The 21,391-nt window shown below is 34.9% G+C and overlaps 1 protein-coding gene across 1 annotated transcript; it reads right to left on the bottom strand.

The window, feature by feature from the left end:
- Nucleotides 1-6,081: 6,081 nt before the first annotated feature.
- Nucleotides 6,082-20,853, bottom strand: pdcd6 (programmed cell death 6). Its single transcript, XM_026201107.1, has 6 exons — nt 20,660-20,853; nt 17,911-17,972; nt 10,729-10,773; nt 10,060-10,218; nt 9,722-9,831; nt 6,082-6,774 (listed from the first exon to the last, which is right to left on the bottom strand). Exons 1-6 carry the CDS (start codon nt 20,740-20,742, stop codon nt 6,676-6,678), a joined length of 558 nt encoding a protein of 185 aa, XP_026056892.1. The 5' UTR covers nt 20,743-20,853; the 3' UTR covers nt 6,082-6,675.
- Nucleotides 20,854-21,391: the final 538 nt, after the last annotated feature.

Raw genomic sequence — 21,391 nt, 5'->3', positions numbered from 1 at the left:
ATGTGCTCACTGTGAACCTCCTCTCATCCGTGAAGAGAACGGGGCACCAATGGCAGACCTGTCAATTCTAGCATTCTCTGCCAAATGCCAATCGAGCTGAAATGGTACTGGGTTGTGTGCACAGGTCCCAATACGGGATGTTGGGCCCTCATGACACTCTCATGGAGTCTGTTTCTGACATCTTGAAAGATACCGTTCCTGCTGCTGGGTTTTTGCCCTTCTACGGTCCTGTCCACCTCTCCTTGTATAATGGTGCGTCTCCTGGTATCTCCTCCATGCTCTTGAAAGTGTGCCTGGAGTACTAGTGAGAAGTACCCTAGTACTGATAAGTAGTGAGAAAGACCCTAACACAACAACAACAACAACAAAAAACTAGAGACAAATCAGTCAGGAAGGATGAGTAGAGAGCAACTGACTGTGGCAACAACTTGCACAAACTTTTTCTTTTCCTCTCCACTACAAGTTTAGTTGCTTTCTTTTACACCAAAACAAGCTAAACTGATTCACAATCTTCATAACTGGAAAGAATAATATCATTGAATTACTAAGGATAACTAACAAGTGACTACCAAGTGTTCCCTAATTTTTTTTTTTCAGTGTATTTTAGGTATGTTACTATGCTGCAATAACCATTTGTGAGCCTGGACCATAAAACCAGTCTTGAGTCGCCGTAAACATCATGTATCATGAAGATATTTTGTAAGTTTACTACTGTAAGAATATCATTTGGCCAACTTTAAAGGAGGTTTTTTTTTTTTTTCACCTTCAGATTCATGATTTTCAAATATTCAAATATTTCACTTTTTTTTTAAGACATATGAATTGATCAACTGGAGTCGTGTGGATTACTTGTGGATTATTGCGATGTATAAACTGTTTTGTCTCTCATTCTGACGGCACCCATTCACTACAGAAGATCCATTCGTGAGCAAGCGATGCAATACAAAGTTTCTCTAGATCTGTTCTGATGAAGAAACAAAACATTTTGGATAACCTGAGAGTGAGTGAATGTTCAGCACATTTTTATTTTTCAGCAAAGTTTCTGTGTCTCTCTTTGGCAAGAAATCAGAACAATTATTTAATTTCTCTAATAACAACACTGAAAATGACAAATATGATACTTATAAAGCCTGTAAGTGATGTACTGCAAGAATCGGGGCTTTTTTAACTACATTTTTATTTTTTACGTATTTCTTCAAGCAAAACATTTCTTTAAAATGATTTTTCTTGTGTAACCGAAGCTGAAGGCAGTAATGCAGTAAACAGAGAAATAAGAGGGGCTGTATAATGTCCAATGGCACCGATTGGGCATGGTGCATTTTATTAGGACTGACAGACTGGCCATACTCTGAATGAGAGACAGTGTCTCAATCACAGACCTTCTCCTTGGTCTGTTCTCCATAGAGACAACCATTGTGTAGTTGGTGAATGTGTGTGTGTACACTGTGCGCTATATCCTCCTCATTATGTCTGTAATTGCTTTAACGGTGTGACCAATAGATGTTGAATCCATTCATCTGCCTGTCCACTTGAGGTCATTTTAATCTGACATTCTGCCCCTTGTCAACCACCAGTACCTATTTTATGGGAGATGCTAAAGATTCCATAAATCAAACAATATTCATTTAATATTAGCTTCTATACGTGTTTTTGCTGAGAATCATATATGCTCTTCTGGTGGAGGTGGTGTTATGCTCTGGGCAGTGTTCTGCTGGTAAACCTTGGGTCCTGGCATTCATGAGGACTTTATTTAGACACCACCTACCTAAAGATTGCTGCAGATCACATACACCCCTTCCTGGCAATGGTGTTTCCTGATGGAAGTGGATAGCAGGGTTCCCCACCCCACTGATCTATGGGATGGCCTGATCCATGGAGGCTCCACCTCACAACTTGCAGGACTTAAAGGATCTGCTGCTAAAGTCTTAGTTCTAGATACCACTGGACATTCAGAGCTCTTGTGGACTCCATTGTGTACAAGACGTTTTACAGTAATGTTTTGAACATGTTGGTAATTTAGGGACACTAGAAATCAAATATGATACAGTATGCTTTAGAGAATCAAAGCGTTAATTCATAATTTCAATAAATAAGTTATCACTTTAATTTTTGTATTTTTATAGACATTATGTTGGCAATATGAGTCAACTTTCTTTTCGTTCATGTAGTCTAGTACAAAGACAGCCAACGAGGAAGTGTTCAGTCTGACATTAGAGGGCGCAGTTGTATTTGTTAAGGGCTCCTCTTGATAGAATAGATTTGGTTTCTTTTCCTTTTTATTTATTTATTTATTTATTTATTTATTTATTTATTTATTTATTTTTGCAGCGTTTACTTCAGTTCCATGATCCTATTTCTGATTTCCTGAAATTATTAGTTTTAGACACGTTAAAAATGATAGACCCCTTAATGCTTAAGTTGAAACCTTAATGCAAGGATATCGCCTTAAATAGATTTAAACTATAATAATAAAGCAAATCCAAGACAGCTGCTAATAGTAGGCCTACATCTTTCTGTCAGATTATTTATTTATTTTTATTTATTTATTTATTTATTTTTTATTATTTTTTTGAAAGGGGAATGCTGAGTAAATCAATAGCCTATGCAATATTACTTGCAAACTGTTAATAATAGGCTATAATGTGTGTTGCACATTATAAGAACTTTACACTTAAAGGGACAGTTCACCTAAAATGAAAATTCTTTCATCATTTATTCCCCCTCAAGTTGTTCCAAATGTCTTTCTTCTGCTGAATACAAAGGAATATAGTTTGAAGACTGTTGGTAACCAAACAGTTGCAGGCGTCATTGACTTCCATAGTAATGGACAGTGTTTTTAAAAAAGTTTTGTAATGTTTTTTTTTTATTTATGGTGAACTATACCAAACGTCGTGTGAACTTTAACCCTAAATCAAAGAGTAAGAAATCCATCTCAGCAACAAAGCAAAATCTTTAATGGAAGACTTCCACGGAATTCAGAAGGTAAAGAAAAAAAAAATAACAAAAACTTTGATTCACATACGTTCATAAAGCAATACAATTATGAAACAAAATACAGCCACACTAGCCAAGGTAAATAAGTGAAAACAATGCCATCTAGTGGCTGTTAGGTTTAAACTGAACAACTAAAAGTTCCTTCTTTAAACAAACAGCAAATATGCAAATGTTCATAATGTTTACAGTTACTACTTTTATTTATATCTAAATATGTACAAATAATAATATGCAAATTATTGTAAATGAAGGTCCAATGTATGTTATGATTTGATTTATAGCATTTATTTATACAAGTGCATAAATGTATTGCATATAGCTGAAATTTATATTCTTAGGCAGATTATGAAGCTTTACTAAAAAATTACATTTAATCCATTAGTTATGTCATCGTGTATTGCGAAGTGAATGTAGAGGATGAGATAATGTGAATATATTGTAAAGTGATATGTATCTATCTATGTAAAATAACAACATGCAATCTTCCAGTGAGTCCCCTATGTTCCTCCTGAGCTCTTCTCTTAATATCCATACATTTCTGAACTGAAGTCTAGATGTCTTAAAGAGGATATGGATGTTGATTTTAATGCCATCTCCATTCATTTCTCCAAACACTGATAGCACTCTTCCACAAGTCTTCTCTGCCTCCATCTTCAGCATACTGTTTTTATTTTTTATTTTTCTTCAACAGGGACCACACCATGAGAGATCTTTGACCCACCAGCATCCAGGATAGTGACCGTTCTCCTGACAGATGCCCTCAGGATGGATCTATTTTGACTTTGCTTTGTAGGTTCATCAAATGCATATTCAAAGTTCTCTGTTCTGCTCTTCTCTGAAATTTCCCCACAACCTTTAAGCTGTTTTTGTTTGCTCCAGTTTTTTTTAGGTCTGCCAGCATGATTCTGGAGTTCTGCATCCAGTGGTTTTCGGGCTCTAAGCACACCTTCAGTCATATAAGCTTTGTGGGTTTATTACTTTCAGATAATCAAAACTGCACAAAGCTTTCAGTTCCACGATCCCAGGATGCTTTGCAACTCTCTCTGTCTTCCTCATCAAAGTTTACACTCTGACAGTTGTTCAGTTTATCTCAAATTGAACAACTGTCAGAGTGTGAACTTTGTTGAGGAAGACAGAGAGTTGTGAAGGTGGCCTTCTCTGTTCCTGTTTCTTTTCTCTCTTTTTTATATTTTTCTTGTTCAGTTCATTCTTTTATCAGTAATTCTCCTTGACTGAAGACTGTTGTGTTGAGTATGTAGTATAGGGTGCTTTTACTGATTTACTGTTTTAAGAACTTCACTCAGTAGTTCTTCCACTGGTGGGTCACAGTCTTCTTTCCCGCATAAATTATCTTTTCATTATATTCTGTAACTTTTTAAATACTGATAGACATTAATATTTTCAGAGGGCAGAAACTGTCATGCACTAGTGCTACATTTACACATTTCATTACTTCAAAAATAAAGGTTTTTATTGTCATCTATGCTTCCATGTAGGACATTTAACATTCATGGAAACTTTCCATCGCACAAAAGGTTCCTTATAGTGGAATGACCAAGAAAGTTTGAAATATATTATATTTGTACATGTTTCCCACACCAACCAAATTAAAAACACTCAGGACAAGATCAATACATTTATATACACACACAAATGATATTAATTATAATTAATTATAAAAAAGCTTGGGGTTTTGTTTGTGTAATATTTTCTATTTTTATTTTGTAGCATACAACGAGAAGGTATTTATATAAGAGGACAAATTATATTTATTAACAAAATGTCAAATCCCTTATTAATAGTGGCACTTGCCAAGTAAGTTAACATTATTCGTCTTAGTATTACTCTTTGACAAAACTGGCATTGAAGAAAAATAAGAAATACACACTGAATAGCACTGAATTATTTAATCTTCAATAAAATATCTGAATATCTTCAAATCTATTTTGGATGTGTGGGCTTTTTTGTTTTATTCATTCAATTTATTTGTTTTCCTGTATTTCGCTAGTACTAATCTTAATGTAGAAAATACACAGATGCAAAATTCACATAATTCACAAGGAATTGTTTTTGTTTTTGTTGTTTTCCGTAGTGGCACACAATAAGAGAAAAATATGGAGAGGACAGTTACATAAGACATTTTTAGAACAAAACATCCAATCATAGATCTTTGAAAATAATAACAGGGACCCTTTTCATATTTACAGGGCTCTAGCATCCTAGCAAACAGATGGTGAGCAGTTTGAAGAATGGATGAAAATTCAAAATTAACTTAAAGGTATAGTTCACTCCAAAATGAAAATTCTGTCATTGTTTACTCTCTCCTTAATTTGTTTCAAACCGGTACGATTTCCAAAAGAAAATATTTGGAAGAATATTGGTAACCACAGAGTTTTTGGACCCCACTGACTTATAGTATTATTATTTTTAATACAATGGAATATTCAAACAATATACAATGCCACATTACTCACACCTTAAAATGTACATATTTTATTGTGCATTTATCTGTAATCAGAATATGACAGAAGTGGCAGAATATGCATATCAGTTTTCCCTCTTGATTACAGTGAAAAAAAAAATCTTATATTTGTAATCTCAGCAGCAGAATGTCACAGAAACCATTTTTGTTCATGATTCTGCAAAAAAGTCAAGTGAATTGTGTTTGTACTTGCGTTGAATGAGAAAAACTATAATAATGCTTTATTCAAAGATATACAATACGTACAATCCTTAATTTTCTCCTAAAAAATTCAGTCTAGCTTCTAGGTTTTTTATTTTTAAGTGTATTGCTGAGCAGATCTGTATTTAACATGCCCAATGTATGTATGTATTACACAAAATCATACACTGGGGCTATAATTTTGCTATATATATATATATATATATAAAGCCAAATATAATGTTTAAACCTTTAAAAAATATATATTTGTTGATCATATTTGACAGTAATGGCACTTATTTATCTTTTGTGTGCTGTTAAGTTATTGGTAGGTGTCCCTGGCCTTAATAAATGACTTAATTAATAATTTAATGAATTAATTAATAAAAAGCAATTCTTAAAAGAAGCAAATACAAATTAAAGACTCATTTTGAAATGTTCCAGTTTTTAATAAAACAGTTATCTTTTTTTTTTTTTTTAACAGTTGTAAGGCAACATGCATGAAAAAGGCATACAAAAGCATATGTACCTCCTTCCTAAATAAAAGGTTGAATTACGTTGTGCAGATTAAAAATATAATTCATTACAAATATATGGAAGAGCTGACAGTCAATCCAAAGAAAAGGATCTTATGGCGAAACACAACCTGCTCTCACAGTGTTTCATTGTAAACATGAATTCAGCCAAATAAAGAAACATTAGTTCATGCTTCGACATTAAGGAGGTTTATCAAAAGCATGCAACGGAGTCGTAATATGATTTTCACAATGTCAACATCCCTTAAACACAGAGTGAGAGTGAAATCACAATTCTTTCAATAATGGTTAAGATCATAAAGAAATATGATACGACTACTAACAGACGAACAGGCAGACACAGACAGAATGAAGAGTCATGAAGATCCCGTCCCGTGTCGTCCTGTAGAGGGTAGTGTTGACTAGTCTCTGCTGCAGACCGCACGGGGAGGGACATTTGGTGTTTGGCACAGGAGAGTGCAGGCGTGCTTGTGCTGTGCTGTGCTATACCACGTTGAAGACCATTGAGAGATACTGCTCGTATGACACCTGGATCCAGCCGTCCTGATCTGTGTCATATCGCCGGAACACGTCAGTTAACCTCTGTTCAAAAGAAAATACACAATCAGTATTAGCTGTACATCACCTCATAATGATTGACCTTTCCAAACCCATAGACTTTTGTTCATAAGTTGAACACTGTTCAGGTCACGCTTTTACATTTAATTACAATGAATGGGACCTCAAGATTTTTTAACTTCAGTAAAAACAAAAGCACCATGAAAATATAGAAATAAAAATGTATGTGTGTCATTTATGTGTCACAGTTAATTACAAATCTTCTGAAGTCCAATTATAGCTTTATTAGGAACAGGTCAAAATGTAGGTTTATTCACTGAAAATCTTGGCCTCCAGTAAACTGAACCACTTTTAACTGGAACACTAAATCAGTGAGCTTAATTCAAGAACCAGCTCAGACCGATTCATGAACAAATGGTCTGTAATCTGTAACCACATAAAAATAATTTTACCCCAGTTATGCACAAAAGCTATTTCAGTTTGCAGTGAAAACATAGTGGGCCCTATTTTAACGATCTGAATGGTCTAAACAGGTGCCAAATCTCTTAATGAGTAATGGGTGTTTTAAACAGGGTTTCCACCACTGATCTAATATAGACTATATAGATCACTGGTTTCCACTCCAATTTCCAAATCTCTCAGTAGATTTCTGTAGAGCTTCTAGAAATGCTTCTAAATGGTGTAATTACTTCTTTTGTCCAGCAGAGCGCGTGTTTGTTGTTCACCACATTACAGTTATCAATGTATGTATATATCTTCGGTTTTTGTATATACTGTACTCTATATACAGTATCAATCAAAAGATGACAGTTGAATGGGAAGTGTGTCCAAACTTTTGACTACACTGTACTCTTATATAGCTTACACATAAACAATATCGGCATCTATGAATATTGTTATTTTTTCAGGGTTTTTTTTCATTGATATTTTTGATAGAAAAATGAGTGAACATACAGATCTAAAAAAAAAAAAATGAAAATGAAAACAAGACACTTTTTTGTGCCCTCAAGAAACTATTCACATGTACATGGGAATTTTTTTAATGCTTATACAATTTCTAGTTTTATATAACCCATTTCCTTTGTGCATCACTGCAATCTTGCCATAAATAAAGTAATAGCATGGATGCACATAAATTGATAGAGATCTACTTGCTCAAAATTTGGCTTTCCTTATAGTAGCACCTCTAATATCAAGGCCTAATGTCCAATTTAACCTCTGCTGCGGTGGAAAAACCATGACACGAAATGGGCTGATGGCATAATATTGTTTCTAGTTCAAGAGTCGATAAAAAAGAAATTGTTATATATAAAAAAAAACACACACAAAAGGGGTTCAAATTGTGGCTTAGGGCAGTATGTCATATTTCAAATCAAGGCCTTAGGTCTCTTTAATGCATATTCTATGGTGGCCAAAAAAAAACACACTACAAAATGGGCTGATGGCACAATAGGTGCTAAGTGTAATGGTTTCTTGTGCACATAAGAGTCTGTATATTTTTTATTTTTGCAAGTGTCCTTGAGATATTGTGAGATGAAACAATCACTGAAGAATCACTAAACAGCTGCCACTTTTTCTATGATAAATGTATTTTCATTAAATTTAAAAAAATATATTATGAAAAAAATACTAACACGCTCTTTAAATAACGAAGAAAAAATATTGCACCAGACTTTAGACCAAGTTTGAGTTGGTCTATGGTGCAGTCTATTTTCAGTTCAGTTCAAGAGATGCATTTGAAATGCATGTTATGATCATGTGTAATTGGTAAAGTATCTCACCTGACCACCTATGATTGGATCTCTGAAAACACATGCCTTTTTGTGCTATCAGAAACTTCCCACTTCTGAAGTTTTAATTATAAATTGTGAAAAATAAAGTGTTTTGTTGTTGCTATGAACAGAAATCATGGTGGACAGCCTATTCATTTTTACTTCTTTCCTGGTGACATTAGAGATTAGAAGATACTTAGCCAATATCCAATGGGTTTTATATATAATATAGCATCCCAATTATTTGTAGCCATACAAATAACGATTATCTGATTTTTTTTTTTTTTTTTTATTAAATGCTAGTTTTGCTATTCAAACCGAATCTCAAAACACACTTGTAACCAATCAGCAGTAAGGGGTGTGTCTTGTAATGGTAGAGTGAAGAAGTGCTCAATTAGAGTGCACAGGAGGGATATTAGTTTGACCATAGATAGAGAGAAAAAAAAGAGGAAAATTAAAAAGAAGGGTGATAATCAAATATCGGAGCAGCTTGACAGTGGTGGAAAAACTCAAGGAACAGGAAAGCCCTGCATCGGACTTCCATGTTCTGTAGTTTTTCTTTTTGATAGGTGAGTGACGTTGATTTAGGTTTATCTGTGTTGGCTTATCTATGAATATGCTTGTGCGTCATCTTTGCTTGTCAGGGTTGTGTACGTAAGTGTGGGGCGGAGATATCAAAATCCTGTTGGGGTATGGGCGTCAAGCCCCTTTCACACTACCAAGGCGTGACGTGTAATGTACGAGTCGAAAACACTCGGCACGTTAACTTTCAATTAAGCTAGTGAACGATCTCAATCCAGTGATGTGTTTGCTTTCACACAGAAGGCGACCCGGTAATGTTCCAGCAATTTTCCAGGTCCAACGTGCAGTGTGAAAGGGGTTTTATATACATCAATAAACATGACTGTAAATGACAGAAGAAAGCAATGCAGAAAATTTTTAAAAACTTTACAATACTACTGCTTTCTCTCCTCCGCCATATTTAAAGTTTATGGCTCGCCCAACACAGAAACTCAGGTATCAAAATTATCTCCAAATTTCCCAGTTGTAAATTAGAAAGCCCATTCATGTCCAATTTCCTACTAGTTCAAACTTTGTGATTGTTTAAGCTTGACAGCCCCAGTATTTACTTACATTATATTAAAAAGAGTTGCCAGGTCATTGAAATGGCAAATGTTGCATCTAATGCAGATCATTACCTGTAGTACAATACAGCACTGAATGAAGTCATCAAAAGCCACTTGGCTCCTCTTCTGACGGTCAAATTTCTCTATCAGTGTGTTGTAGAACTGATCTGAAAGACGATAACCTGTGCAAAGAGAGAAGCATTTGAAGTTCAGTGTTTTCCTCAAGGGTGACGTTAATAATTTTCCATCAGTGGTTCCTTCAGTTTATTTGTCCTTCCTCTAATTGGTTTTGTGCATCAGTGCCCCTGCCTCTCATTCCTGCAGGACTTTCTTTAAACACCTCACCAAAGGCATCTATCACCTCTGGCTTTCCATTTGTAGCAGTCAATAAGCAAGCATTACAAACTCACCGAAGCCGGTAAGAGCCTGTTTGAGCTCGTTCTTGTCGATAAACCCTGAGTTGTCCCTGTCGAAGGTGCGGAAGATGTTCTGCCAGTCTGTGATGTACTTCCAAACGCCGGCGAATTCATTGAAGTTAACCCCGCCTTTGTTCTCCCGATCAAACATAGCTGAAAAGAATGAATTGTGGGAAGCTTTGGTCACATCTAATCCTCAAATTCACACTTCGTTGACGTTTTATTGATGCTTGGATGTTACTTAGTATTATTAAGTGACTTGTCTATCAAAAACATGTATAATGTTAACAAAGATTGACGATGTTTGAGATGGTCAATTTTTTTTGGAAATGTATAGTTCACAATTGTTAAGTCATTTTGGTCATGTGTATCCACCTGAAATGTGCCGAAAGTGATCACCTTATACTGGAGTTAGGAATCATTACACATAGTCAATTATTATTGACTAAATTTCTCAAGAAAAGCTCAGCAGATTTCCACATTCTGAGCTACTTTTCAGGCAGATGACAGCTACATTTTTCCAGTTCGAGCTGAAACAACTGAACCTTTCTTAGCTAAGTGTGCTAACAGGAAACATTGCAGGTTGTCATGGAGCTCACAAACAAACAGAGGATAATGGGTCATGGGAGGTTTTTGTGAAGGCAAGAAAATAACAATACTCACATATAATTGATCTGACAGTCACAGGGTTGAAAGGTGTCCATGTACCTTCGGATGATACAAAAACAGATAACGATATAAAATTAAATGATTAAAACATCAAGCAGAAGCTTGACATATGCCATCACTCCTGCAAGAAAAATGGTGTTACTCTATGTCATGTTCCAGTTAAAAACCAACATGAAATGATCTCCCCAAAAAACATTTAATTTTTGCAGTGTAACATATTATAAGCATATACAGTATAATGAAATAATGAAGAGCAGAAATTGATTTGAGATATGAAATACATCAAATCCTTATTTTTCATATTTGTGTCACTAAAAGTAAATATTTTGCTAATATTTCCATTTATTAGGAGATGTTTGCCATTGCTTGATTATTTTTTGGAAGCCTGTTAAAACAAACTTTTTCCGCTGTGTGCTGTCTCTGACATCAATGGAGGTTTTATTCATTTACAATATATTTTTATATAATTTATATATATTATATAATATATTCTAGATGAATGAATGATCGTGATAGTGTAATATAATTGTGGTTACACCAGCAAACAAAGAGCACTGCTCAAACTTTAATGGGCCTCTGTTGCACAAATAAGAATTTAGAGTCACTTTATTAAGGATGTTCCAGTGCAGTATATGTATTTCCCTAATAATTAAACACATGCACTTACTAGGGTTCGAGTTAAGATTAGGGTTAGTTGGCTTAGGGTTACATTTATTACTATATTATGTACATGTAATGTGTAACAACGACACTGGAAAATAAACAATGTATAAATGTGTCACTATAATATTAACTGACAACATGTACTTACTATGGTTTAAGTTAAGAGTTCGGTTTTGCTTTGCATTAGTTATTTATAATGATGCATAATTACTCTTATTACTATTGTAGATATATGTAACAAGTATAACAAGGAACCAGGGTAACCAAAAGGTCCTGCACCTTTTGAAAGCACAACATTTGAACAAAAAAATGACGAACAAACTCTTAAGAATAAAACGCACTGAGCAACCATACACAGTAAAACCAGCAAAACTCATACTTCATATCATTTTAAGATAGCCAGAGGTAACAACGTATTTTTTCCTTCTTTGTGGCATTATGTTCACAACGCGAGGTAGTAAAAAAGACATTTCAGGTTCGCTTCAATAGACACCCTTCTCTGACCTTGAGGAACACACTTTATCGTCTAAATAGGTCATTCCCTCATTCCAGCTCAGTGAACCCTCCTTTTCTGCTTTGGCTGATATAACACTATCATTTGTTTGAGCGGGCTTATCTTAGCACACCTACAACACACAGTGGGCGCGTTGGGGGAAACAACACCAGAAGACACAGGACTGAAACGTACAGCTGTGAAATAAAGCCATTCTTCTTGGCAATGCTGAGTCACGGCCTGACACACACTCACAGAGCCGCTATGAGAGAGAGGAAGGACTTGCACTGGTGATGTAGAATCAGGGAATAATCACGACGCTCCTCTAGTTGGTGGGATGGGGATAGTCTAGCTCCAGGAAACAGGAAGAACAGAATGGAAAAAAAAAACATTTGTAATGTTTTTTAAAAAGGAGTGCGTTCCTGCCAAACAAGACCACCAAGGTCACCCTGACCATATTAGATAGGCTGTTGGGAATAGAGTGAATAACGTGGTGCCATCTTAGAGAGAGAACGGCTGCTAGTGGCAAGGACTGGAGAGGAGGCGGGTCTGAATTCAGGCACAAAGACGCCCCTATGTGCTGCACACTGGCTCCAGTCACAGCACTGCCTACTCCGGGAGGAATCATGGAAAAACAGCAACATTCACATCACTCCACTAGACAAGTACACAGAGGTCTGCCGCATACAACAACACTGCACATGTTAACACAAGGACTTCTTTTTAGATCATATTCGAGAGTCAAACACAGCTGATAAAACAGCATTTTATGTTTTCCGTTATGAGGCTAAGCTTGAAAAGGGTACTATATTATCCTAAATCCAAATTTTTGCTAGCCCAGCAAGCAGTGAGAGAATTATAAAAAAAACAAAAAAAAATACTGGATGTAAATATTTCTTATGGGTCACAAGACCGTATTTTGTATAAAAAGTAACTTTTTTTTTTTTTTTATTACAGAAGTTAATACTTTCATTCAGCAAAGGCTTATTAGACTGCTCAAAAGTGACATTTATGTGATAGAGATATTTATAATGTTCTTTTGAACTTTCTATTTATCAAAGAGTTCTTTAACCTGCTAACTGTCACTCACGTTTTTGAAGATAGACTTGAATGTGCATGATACAAACATAAATTTGTATAATTCATGACTGAAAACATTTTGTAACATAATTTTGATGTGCCATTTACATGGTAATGCAATGTCTGATTTTAAAATGGGTTTTGAAGGATGAATTTTGAGATTTTATGTTTTCAAGTGATATATAACTTCTGATGATTTCTAAAATGTGATAGAGAAAAAGAGGCAACGAGGAAGTCTTTTTTTTAAACAAAGGTCAAAGCTCTTTTTGTAATGTAGATTTCTGAGGGTGCACTCTTGTCATAAATTCATCTATTACTTTTCCTACATAATTTTTAACAAAAAATATTGGTAAAATATATATTTGGGAGTCTTAGACCTTTCCAACGATATATAGTTTGTCAAGATTAGATTAAATTTGATTGTAATATAGTATAGTCAACGTAGGCGTCCCGTATTCGGGACGGGGTGACATTTAACAGGTTAAAAAAAGAAGCAGGATCAGTTTCCACAGTTTTAATCGCGACAACAGATTCAAACATTAACAAGAAATATTTCTTGAGCAGCAAATCAGCATTCGAGGGAAGTCAAAACTGTTATTTTAAATTATAACAATATTACACAATATTACAGTTTTTACTGTAATTTTTAATTTAAATGTAATAAATGAAGCCTTGCTGAACTTAGGGGATTCTTTTCTTTCATAACATTTTCCCGACAAGACATATTGCTTTTATATTTTCATTTTGGAGGCCTAATGTGAGGAATTTCCTTCTTAAATGTCACTGTGTGTCATCACATGGAGATCTGAAAAAGAATAAACATCAGGGTTCCTATATAACCTTCTGATGATACATTTTCCTCAAAGGTCAAAATTGATAGATGTTAGAATAAGAGTGGTATTTTGACAGTTTGATTTGGATCATTCATTTTCCTCATATCAGTGAGGGTCAGACTTTCATTTTTAAAATTCAGTTTAAAATATGTAAAGTTGCATTTCTATATACAGTAACCGCCGACTTTCTTTTCAGGTGCACACTGATAAGTCTTAATTTAGGACTAGTAAACTCAATCTGAACTCTGACGCTATTAACACCACTAGCAACCCTGCAAACTATCCTAAAACAGGCAGCAGTGAAATAAGTGAAATAGTCCTATGAAACAGTCAACCAAGGCTAAACATGCATAACCTTTCCCAGCCCTGACAGCGAGTTTGAATGCTTTCATTTCCATTTATGCTTTTGGAGCCAAATTAATTATGCCCTGGTCACAGGAGTGAAATGATAATGCAACGAGGCTGGAGCCAGTGAACTGAATGGTTGTGGCACAGTAAATCAAAGCTGCCCACTGCCACTGCTTCACTTACAGTAATGACCTCTGATATAAATCTATGTGAACAGCATTACTCCAGCAAACGCCTAGAGAAGCATCGGAGAAAATCAAGAGTGCGTAAATATGTTGAGCCAGCTAAACGACAGAGCTGAGAGGAGAGCACTTTTACTGGAAGACAATCAAATGAAATCAGACACCCTGAACAACAATAATAATAAGAGAGAGAGAGCGAAGACAGAGAAGACATAAAATAACAATTCAAAATGTAATTGTATAATAAAACTTGTATATTTTAATTAGTAAATATCTAGACTTTGAGTAAATACTGCGTAAAACGAGCATCGACTTGTCAATTCATGTTTCATTTGTCAACATAGTTGCTTTTTATGTATATCAGCATCTGTCATCCTGCTCAGTAGATATAGTTTTTCATGTATTAACAATGTTGGATATACACAGCAATATTTATCTACTAAGTTATTTATTATATTGGTTTATACATAAGCTAATTATTCTGAAGCCATGTTATGTGTGGAAGAAACGACTTAATAGATTTTTAACTTGCTTTAATATATTAACAAACATTAATATGGAGATATAAGGTTGAAAATTCTTGAATGATACATATACTGCCGTCATATAGAGCCATATTCAGCACATTAGCGCCGAGGTCAGATGTCTGGAGCAATTGATGTGTCTCTGAGGTGCATTCAGAGACTCAGAACAGAGTAATGGACTTCAGCAGTGCTGAAAGCATTAACACTTCTAATGTCTATACCCTCCCTTAAACCAGTGGTTTTACACTGTTTAACCAAAGAGGAAATGACATTTTACTTTTTTTTTTAATTTACAAACAACCTTACATTCCTAATAATTGTGACTTAAAGAGCCACACAGATGGGAAATCAAAAATTACCTGTATTACAGTGTATGATGTAGCTGTCCATCAGTGTAAACAATGTACAAAGTAATTATACCAAAAAGTACACGATTTATAAAGTTATTGACTTCTAAAGTAAGGAGTCGACACTGAATCGCTGAAACGAGTCGTTATAGATTTCAAATCTTTTGCCCATCTCTATGTACGTCACTAGGAGCACTTTGCATAATAATCTCCGCCTACCGTCTTGGGAGAAACGAAGCTCTGACCTGCCCCACCCCCACACAGACGCTCTGGTTGGTGTGATAGAATCATGTCGAGGAGACCGTTTGTTTTACTTTCACTGCCAAAGAATGAAGGTCAGAAGAACCAATGGCTAAAATTCATTTTCACCACAATACCAGAGCAGTACAACAAATCCCTTTTGTTGTGTTCACAACATTTCACTGATGACTGCTTTTCTAATCTCGGTGAGTACAAGGCGGGATTTTCAAAGCATTTGGCCATAAAAGATGGTTCATTACCAACTTTATTTAGAACAACGAGCATCTCGGAATCACAACGCGAAGTATGATTATGAAGTTATGTGTTTGTTTTCTCCCGAGCGTCTTATCAGTATGTGTGCTGTCTGCGCTGATCGTCATGTACAAACACGTCATTAAAATGAAGAGACATGAGAGAGATATCTATAGAAAGCTTGACATGTCTACTTTAAAACTAAACAAGTGCTGCTAACAGATATTCTGTGACAAAAGTAATCCATATGAAAACAACGCAATGTCTGTTTTTCATGTCTCCCTTCGTTATAGCGCTGAACGCACTATTCAGATTCAAACTGAAGCGCACGGCTTGAATACACACACACAGAAGAAAATAATTCACCCCAAACAGATGCTAACGCATAGTTTACCATGGAGGTGTGTGCGGAACAACCAATTAAACCTGACTATGTTAGTTGACCAATCAGAACACAGTATGCTACCGAAAGGTGGGGTTTAAGGAAACTGAATCTTTTGAACAGCTTCGTGCGAACCGTTTGGGGATCTCTGAGAATTGAGGTAATTTTAAAATGATATTTTGACAAAATGACAATGTTTTTTAACCTTGGATGGATTTAAACCTAAATTACATGACTTATAAACAGTGATAGGAAGCTTAGAATTTTCATCTTACTGGCTCTTTAAGAAATAAAACCATGGAGGAGTCGTACACTATTGTTCAAAAGGTTAATTACATTGATCAAAAGTCAATTTTACAATGTGTAAGCCAAGTGCACTGATAGAAACAGATAAATGGTAGCAACATGTTCAATGGGTTTTGTCAGTTCAGTGTGTCAGCATCTGTTGGTGTTACTCGTTGCTTATTTATTTTTGCTGACTTGAACATATTGAAGCGCCATTTTTGAGGTTTTGGAATATATGAACAGTGACATACTGTAATTGGTTGCCCATTTACAATGGCCCGCATGTTCTGGTCTAAATTAGGATTTACAATATTTCCATTTCAAATAAATGCTGTTCATTTGAACTTTCTATTCATCAGAAAATTTAAGAACAGTGAAAAAATTTATCACAATTTTCACAAAAAAACATTTCATTCTTATGAATGTTTTCAACATTCACAATAATAATAAATGTTTCTTGAGCACCAAATCAGCTTATAAGAATGATTTCTGAGTGACACTAAAGACTGGAGTAATGGCTCAAATACATGCAGCCTTGGTGAACATTAAAAAAAATAAAAATCATATTTTTAAATCTTACACCCCCCCAATCTCGCTCAGTTTTTCTCAATTGATTGTTGACTGCATTAATGAAAATAATTTTGTAAATGTTAAACATTATTCTTTGATTTGTCATTATCTATAATAACAGACCAATATTTGTTCCCCATAACTAGCCAGTCCCTGTTGGTTTATTTAGGAAAATATTGCCCATTCTTGCGTAGTTTGTTTATTTGATGAATATTTCTAAAAATAGCTATCATTCCAATTTAAACTGTATTAAAAAAATATATGGTAAAGGTGGCATAAAAGGCAAACAAATCTTTAGAAAATTTGTAGAAAATAGCAAAATAATATTTTGTTTTACATTTTTAAGTTCCTTTTACAGATCATTTGTTGAAAAAAATAAAATGAAAGTAATGTTTAACTGCGTCAGGCAATATTTTGTACTCTATACATGGAAAACGCAGTGATAATTATTTGAAATTTCCAATAGTCATCTATAAACTTGTATCAATGCTGGTTATGGCTTGGTATTTCATGAACAAGAAACATTTAGCAATAACAAATCAATGTGGGCATTTATCATTTAGCAACAATACTGTGAACATCTTTATGCACATGGGGAACCATCTTTAAAGAGCATCATCAGAAAAAACAAAGCAATGATCTTTTAAGTGTAACAAAATAAAAAATAATATTTTCATATGGAAATATCAGTGTGGCACATGTAAATTGTGCTATTGGCAAAACAATAGTGTTGATAAAACCATCATATGACTGTTAAAGGAAAACACTGTTTGTACAAGAAACATGTTTTTCTGCTTTAAGGAAACCTCGTTCCCTTTATTAATAGTCTGATATTCCAAAATTAAAGTTGTTTGATGGAAACCCCACACAATAATTATACTTGAGGGCCTTTGCTGAACATTTATCTTTAAACTCAGTTGGAATATGTTTATTAATGACTTTAAAAAAGGAAGAAAATAAATAAAAATAAAACATACCATTTGATAATGCCTGCTGAAGCTCTGTGTCTGATATTGCCCCGCTCCTGTCTTTATCTACCCTGGAGGAAACAGAAAAATTATGAATTATTTGCTATCCAAAATAATGTAATTCATGTTTTTAAAAAGCTTTTGTTTTATAGTGAATGACTTAAACACCATAACAGTGTCTAGAACTGTAATGGGACAAATAGGAAACATTGTCAAACGAAACTGAAAGTGAAAGCTTATATAGAGAATGATTTAGAGACCTTGTGTTTCAAATGTAACACTGAAAAAGGTCCATTCATTTACATCTAAACAGTTTTCTTTTCCTTTGAGTTTATATATACCGCATTTTAGTAGCCAGATGATTGGTTCTTTTATATCCTCACATATTCATTCATTGGTTCACTGATGTTGTGAAGGCGCGGCCCCATGCTGACATTTTTATGATTCATTTCAGTCAAGACGTCAGCAATGGCTTTAAAAGAGGGAAAGTTTGTCTCACGCAGAGCCGGTTGGCTATTTCTGCTGTAGGGAGTGTCTTTTCCATTACACACATGCCATAAATCATAAAAAGGACACGTTTCCATTACAGGCCTTCTGAGCTGAATTTAAGGGAATGTCATTCCATGTGGAAATTACATGTATTATTTGGTCTGTTTTGAAATAAAGAGATTATGGTAGGAAGGGATTGAGTTTTACAAAATCATGTGCTACATTATTATGAAACAAGCACGAAGCAATATGCCTTAGCACACCAACAAAACCCCTGTATTTCTAGGCAGCTACTGAAAAAAACCATAGAAAAACAGAAGTGACAGCTGGAGAGAGGCCTCCTCGATAATTTGGACACCTAAAACTTTGAAAGAGAATCTAGTCTAGGCCATAACCACATTAAACTGTGAAAGGAATGTCTTGTTGGCTTGTTTATCTAACAAGACCCTGCCCAACCAGGCAATATTTGAACTCGTGACTCTTATTCACACAAGGAATTTTGAAACAACCATCCACCTCAGTCAGGCTATGTGTAGTGAATTATAATAAGACATGGTTTGAGATCATTTGATCTAATTTACTAGCTGGACTGACTAAACCACAACTTCTATTTAATGAAAGCATGATCAGGAACATCTGGGTCACTTTTTCCTAAAAGGAAAATGGAGAAAAAAAAAACAGAAATTAAGTCTATATTTATCCCACTTTCACTGAGTTTAGAGTGACTGCCTTTGGTTTTCCCAATGTTTTGTAATTGTAGGCTGTCAGATTGAGCTTTCCCCCCTCAATTCTCTATTATATCACAGCGATCAGACCGAATAACAATCGTACCACTGTAAGTTTATGGGGTTTCAAACTGGGGTCCAGGGACCCTCAGGATGCCACAAGAGAATACTAGGAAACGTCTAAAGAAAAATGCTTTTAAAAAAAGTAAAAATAACTAAATAAATAAAACACTGAATTAATAAATTATGCACATAATACAACAGTAGGCTGCTATAGTGAACAGAAATGTAATAAACGTAACTTTAACGTATTTTACAAATAATACTTTACACATATATTTATAATATACATAAACTGTCTTTATACATATACATTATATATATATATATATATATATATATATATATATATATATATATATATATTTAATTATTTTTTTTTTCACATAGGATAGAGGGGTACCTCGCATGAAGAATATCATATTTAGGGGTCTCTCTTTTTATGTTTTTATTGAAAACCCAATCATTATAATAGAAAGCAACCTCTTGCTGGTTATATTTACTAAAAGTACCGATATTTTAATCCTGCCATAATACGACAAAGTTCACCTTGCATTTCAAGATTGTCTTGGAAACCCTTAAGTCATAAACAAACATACTCACATATGATTCATATGTAATGCACAGATCAACGCTGGTGACTCACTAGACATTCCCGAGTCATATGACCAAGGGACAATCCTTCATTTGATATTGAAAATATTAGAATATAACAGGAATGTTGCTGGGTTAAGTTGTTTGGGTTTTATATAGCCTATTTCTGCGTTTTGGCGGCAGTGTAATTCTATAAGGGGAGTTTAAACGAGTTCTCGAGTTCAAAACGAAAGTTGAACTACTTTTAACTTGACAAGGCATCTTAAAAACAGAAACGTAACGCTTGTAAACATTGACAACATAACGACGCGACGGTCCGATACGTCGTCGCCAGTATGTGTATATAAATCAATAATTAAACATAATAATAATAAATAGTGCACCTGAAACATAAGAAAATCGCGTCCCTTGTGAACGGCCCTTAAGATTCAGTCTTCTGCAGTATTACATAATTTATTACTAAAGACGAGTAACTTAGTTAAACCAAACCAACTCACTCTCTGCTCACTTATATACGTAAAAATAAGATCATGTGGCATTCGAAACTGATAAAAACGACGCACATGTGTAACGTTATTCGAATTCATCTCAAACGCTCAGTCGCAGTAGAAACTAAGTTAACGTGAACTGTGTTGAATGTCGTAATGATGAAAGACAAACGAGAAGAGTCTGCTATCAGCTGAAAAGCAATCGAAAAACGGCGGAAGTAACTGTTAACTACGAAACATTACAGACATTTGCTTATGCGAGCCATACAATCCTCTACTAGTTTCCCAATGCATTTCGTATCTACTTGTACGTGACTTGCAAGAACAAGCGAGCTCTTTCCTGCAGCGCTTGTCAAATCGACAGGCGTTCAAATGCGGAATCCGTGGCCGTGTTTCACTCACCTCTGAAATATATTCCATAAAAAGCCCTGATCCGGCGGCGCGTTGTTATAATGTGGTGGTCTATACTGATTATGGTAGGCCATATCCTCTGCTTGCCCCGCCAAAAGATAAAATGCGCTCTATGAGCAGCGAATTTCAACTTGCTTAAAATCTGACTCAAAAAAATTCTTCACGCAGAGGCGTGGCGTGTAACTCCCCACTTCCCATTAAAAATTAGCGAACGTCACGCGGGACCGCCCCCTTCGAATTCTCAGGGGACTTTCCGCTGTTTTGATTGGCTCGTCTCATGACAGCGCGGACTGTTTGCGCTAAATGGGCGGGGCCAACAGTCTGACAAATGGAAAATGTGAAATGTTCTTAAATGAAATATTTCTCTTTGACAGATTTTGACAGGATAAATGTATTTTCCCCACAAATAGCGAGGGTATTCATGCCCAAAGTGATAAATGTTATGGCGTTTGTAGGGTAGCATAATTTATTAGACATTCTGATTGTCACACAAATAAATAATTTATCAATGAGTCACTTTAAACCATAAACCATACGTTTGTAAAATCTAAAATGGGTTTTGATCTGAGCGTTATTTTTTTTTATTATTTTTTTTTGTCATTTATGTCATATCAGAGACAATTTATAATAAAAGGACTTTGGTCATGTGCAGAAAAATATTTAATAAATATTACAATTATCTAGACCATCGAATGTGTGTCAAAACATAAGCTGCCTACCAAG

This window comes from Carassius auratus, chromosome 24, assembly GCF_003368295.1.
Source record: "Carassius auratus strain Wakin chromosome 24, ASM336829v1, whole genome shotgun sequence".
Classification (NCBI taxonomy): Eukaryota; Metazoa; Chordata; class Actinopteri; order Cypriniformes; family Cyprinidae; genus Carassius; species Carassius auratus.
The sequence above is the reverse complement of the archived record's forward strand: the minus strand, read 5'-3'. Positions and strand labels throughout refer to the sequence as shown.

Coding starts and splice junctions, on each gene's coding strand:
- pdcd6 (XM_026201107.1), bottom strand. CDS start 20,742: ATGGCCTACCATAATCAGTATAGACCACCACATTATAACAACGCGCCG. Junction 10,219..10,728: donor GACTGTCAGATCAATTATAT/GTGAGTATTGTT, acceptor CATTCTTTTCAG/CTATGTTTGATCGGGAGAAC. Junction 9,832..10,059: donor ACAGGCTCTTACCGGCTTCG/GTGAGTTTGTAA, acceptor CTCTTTGCACAG/GTTATCGTCTTTCAGATCAG.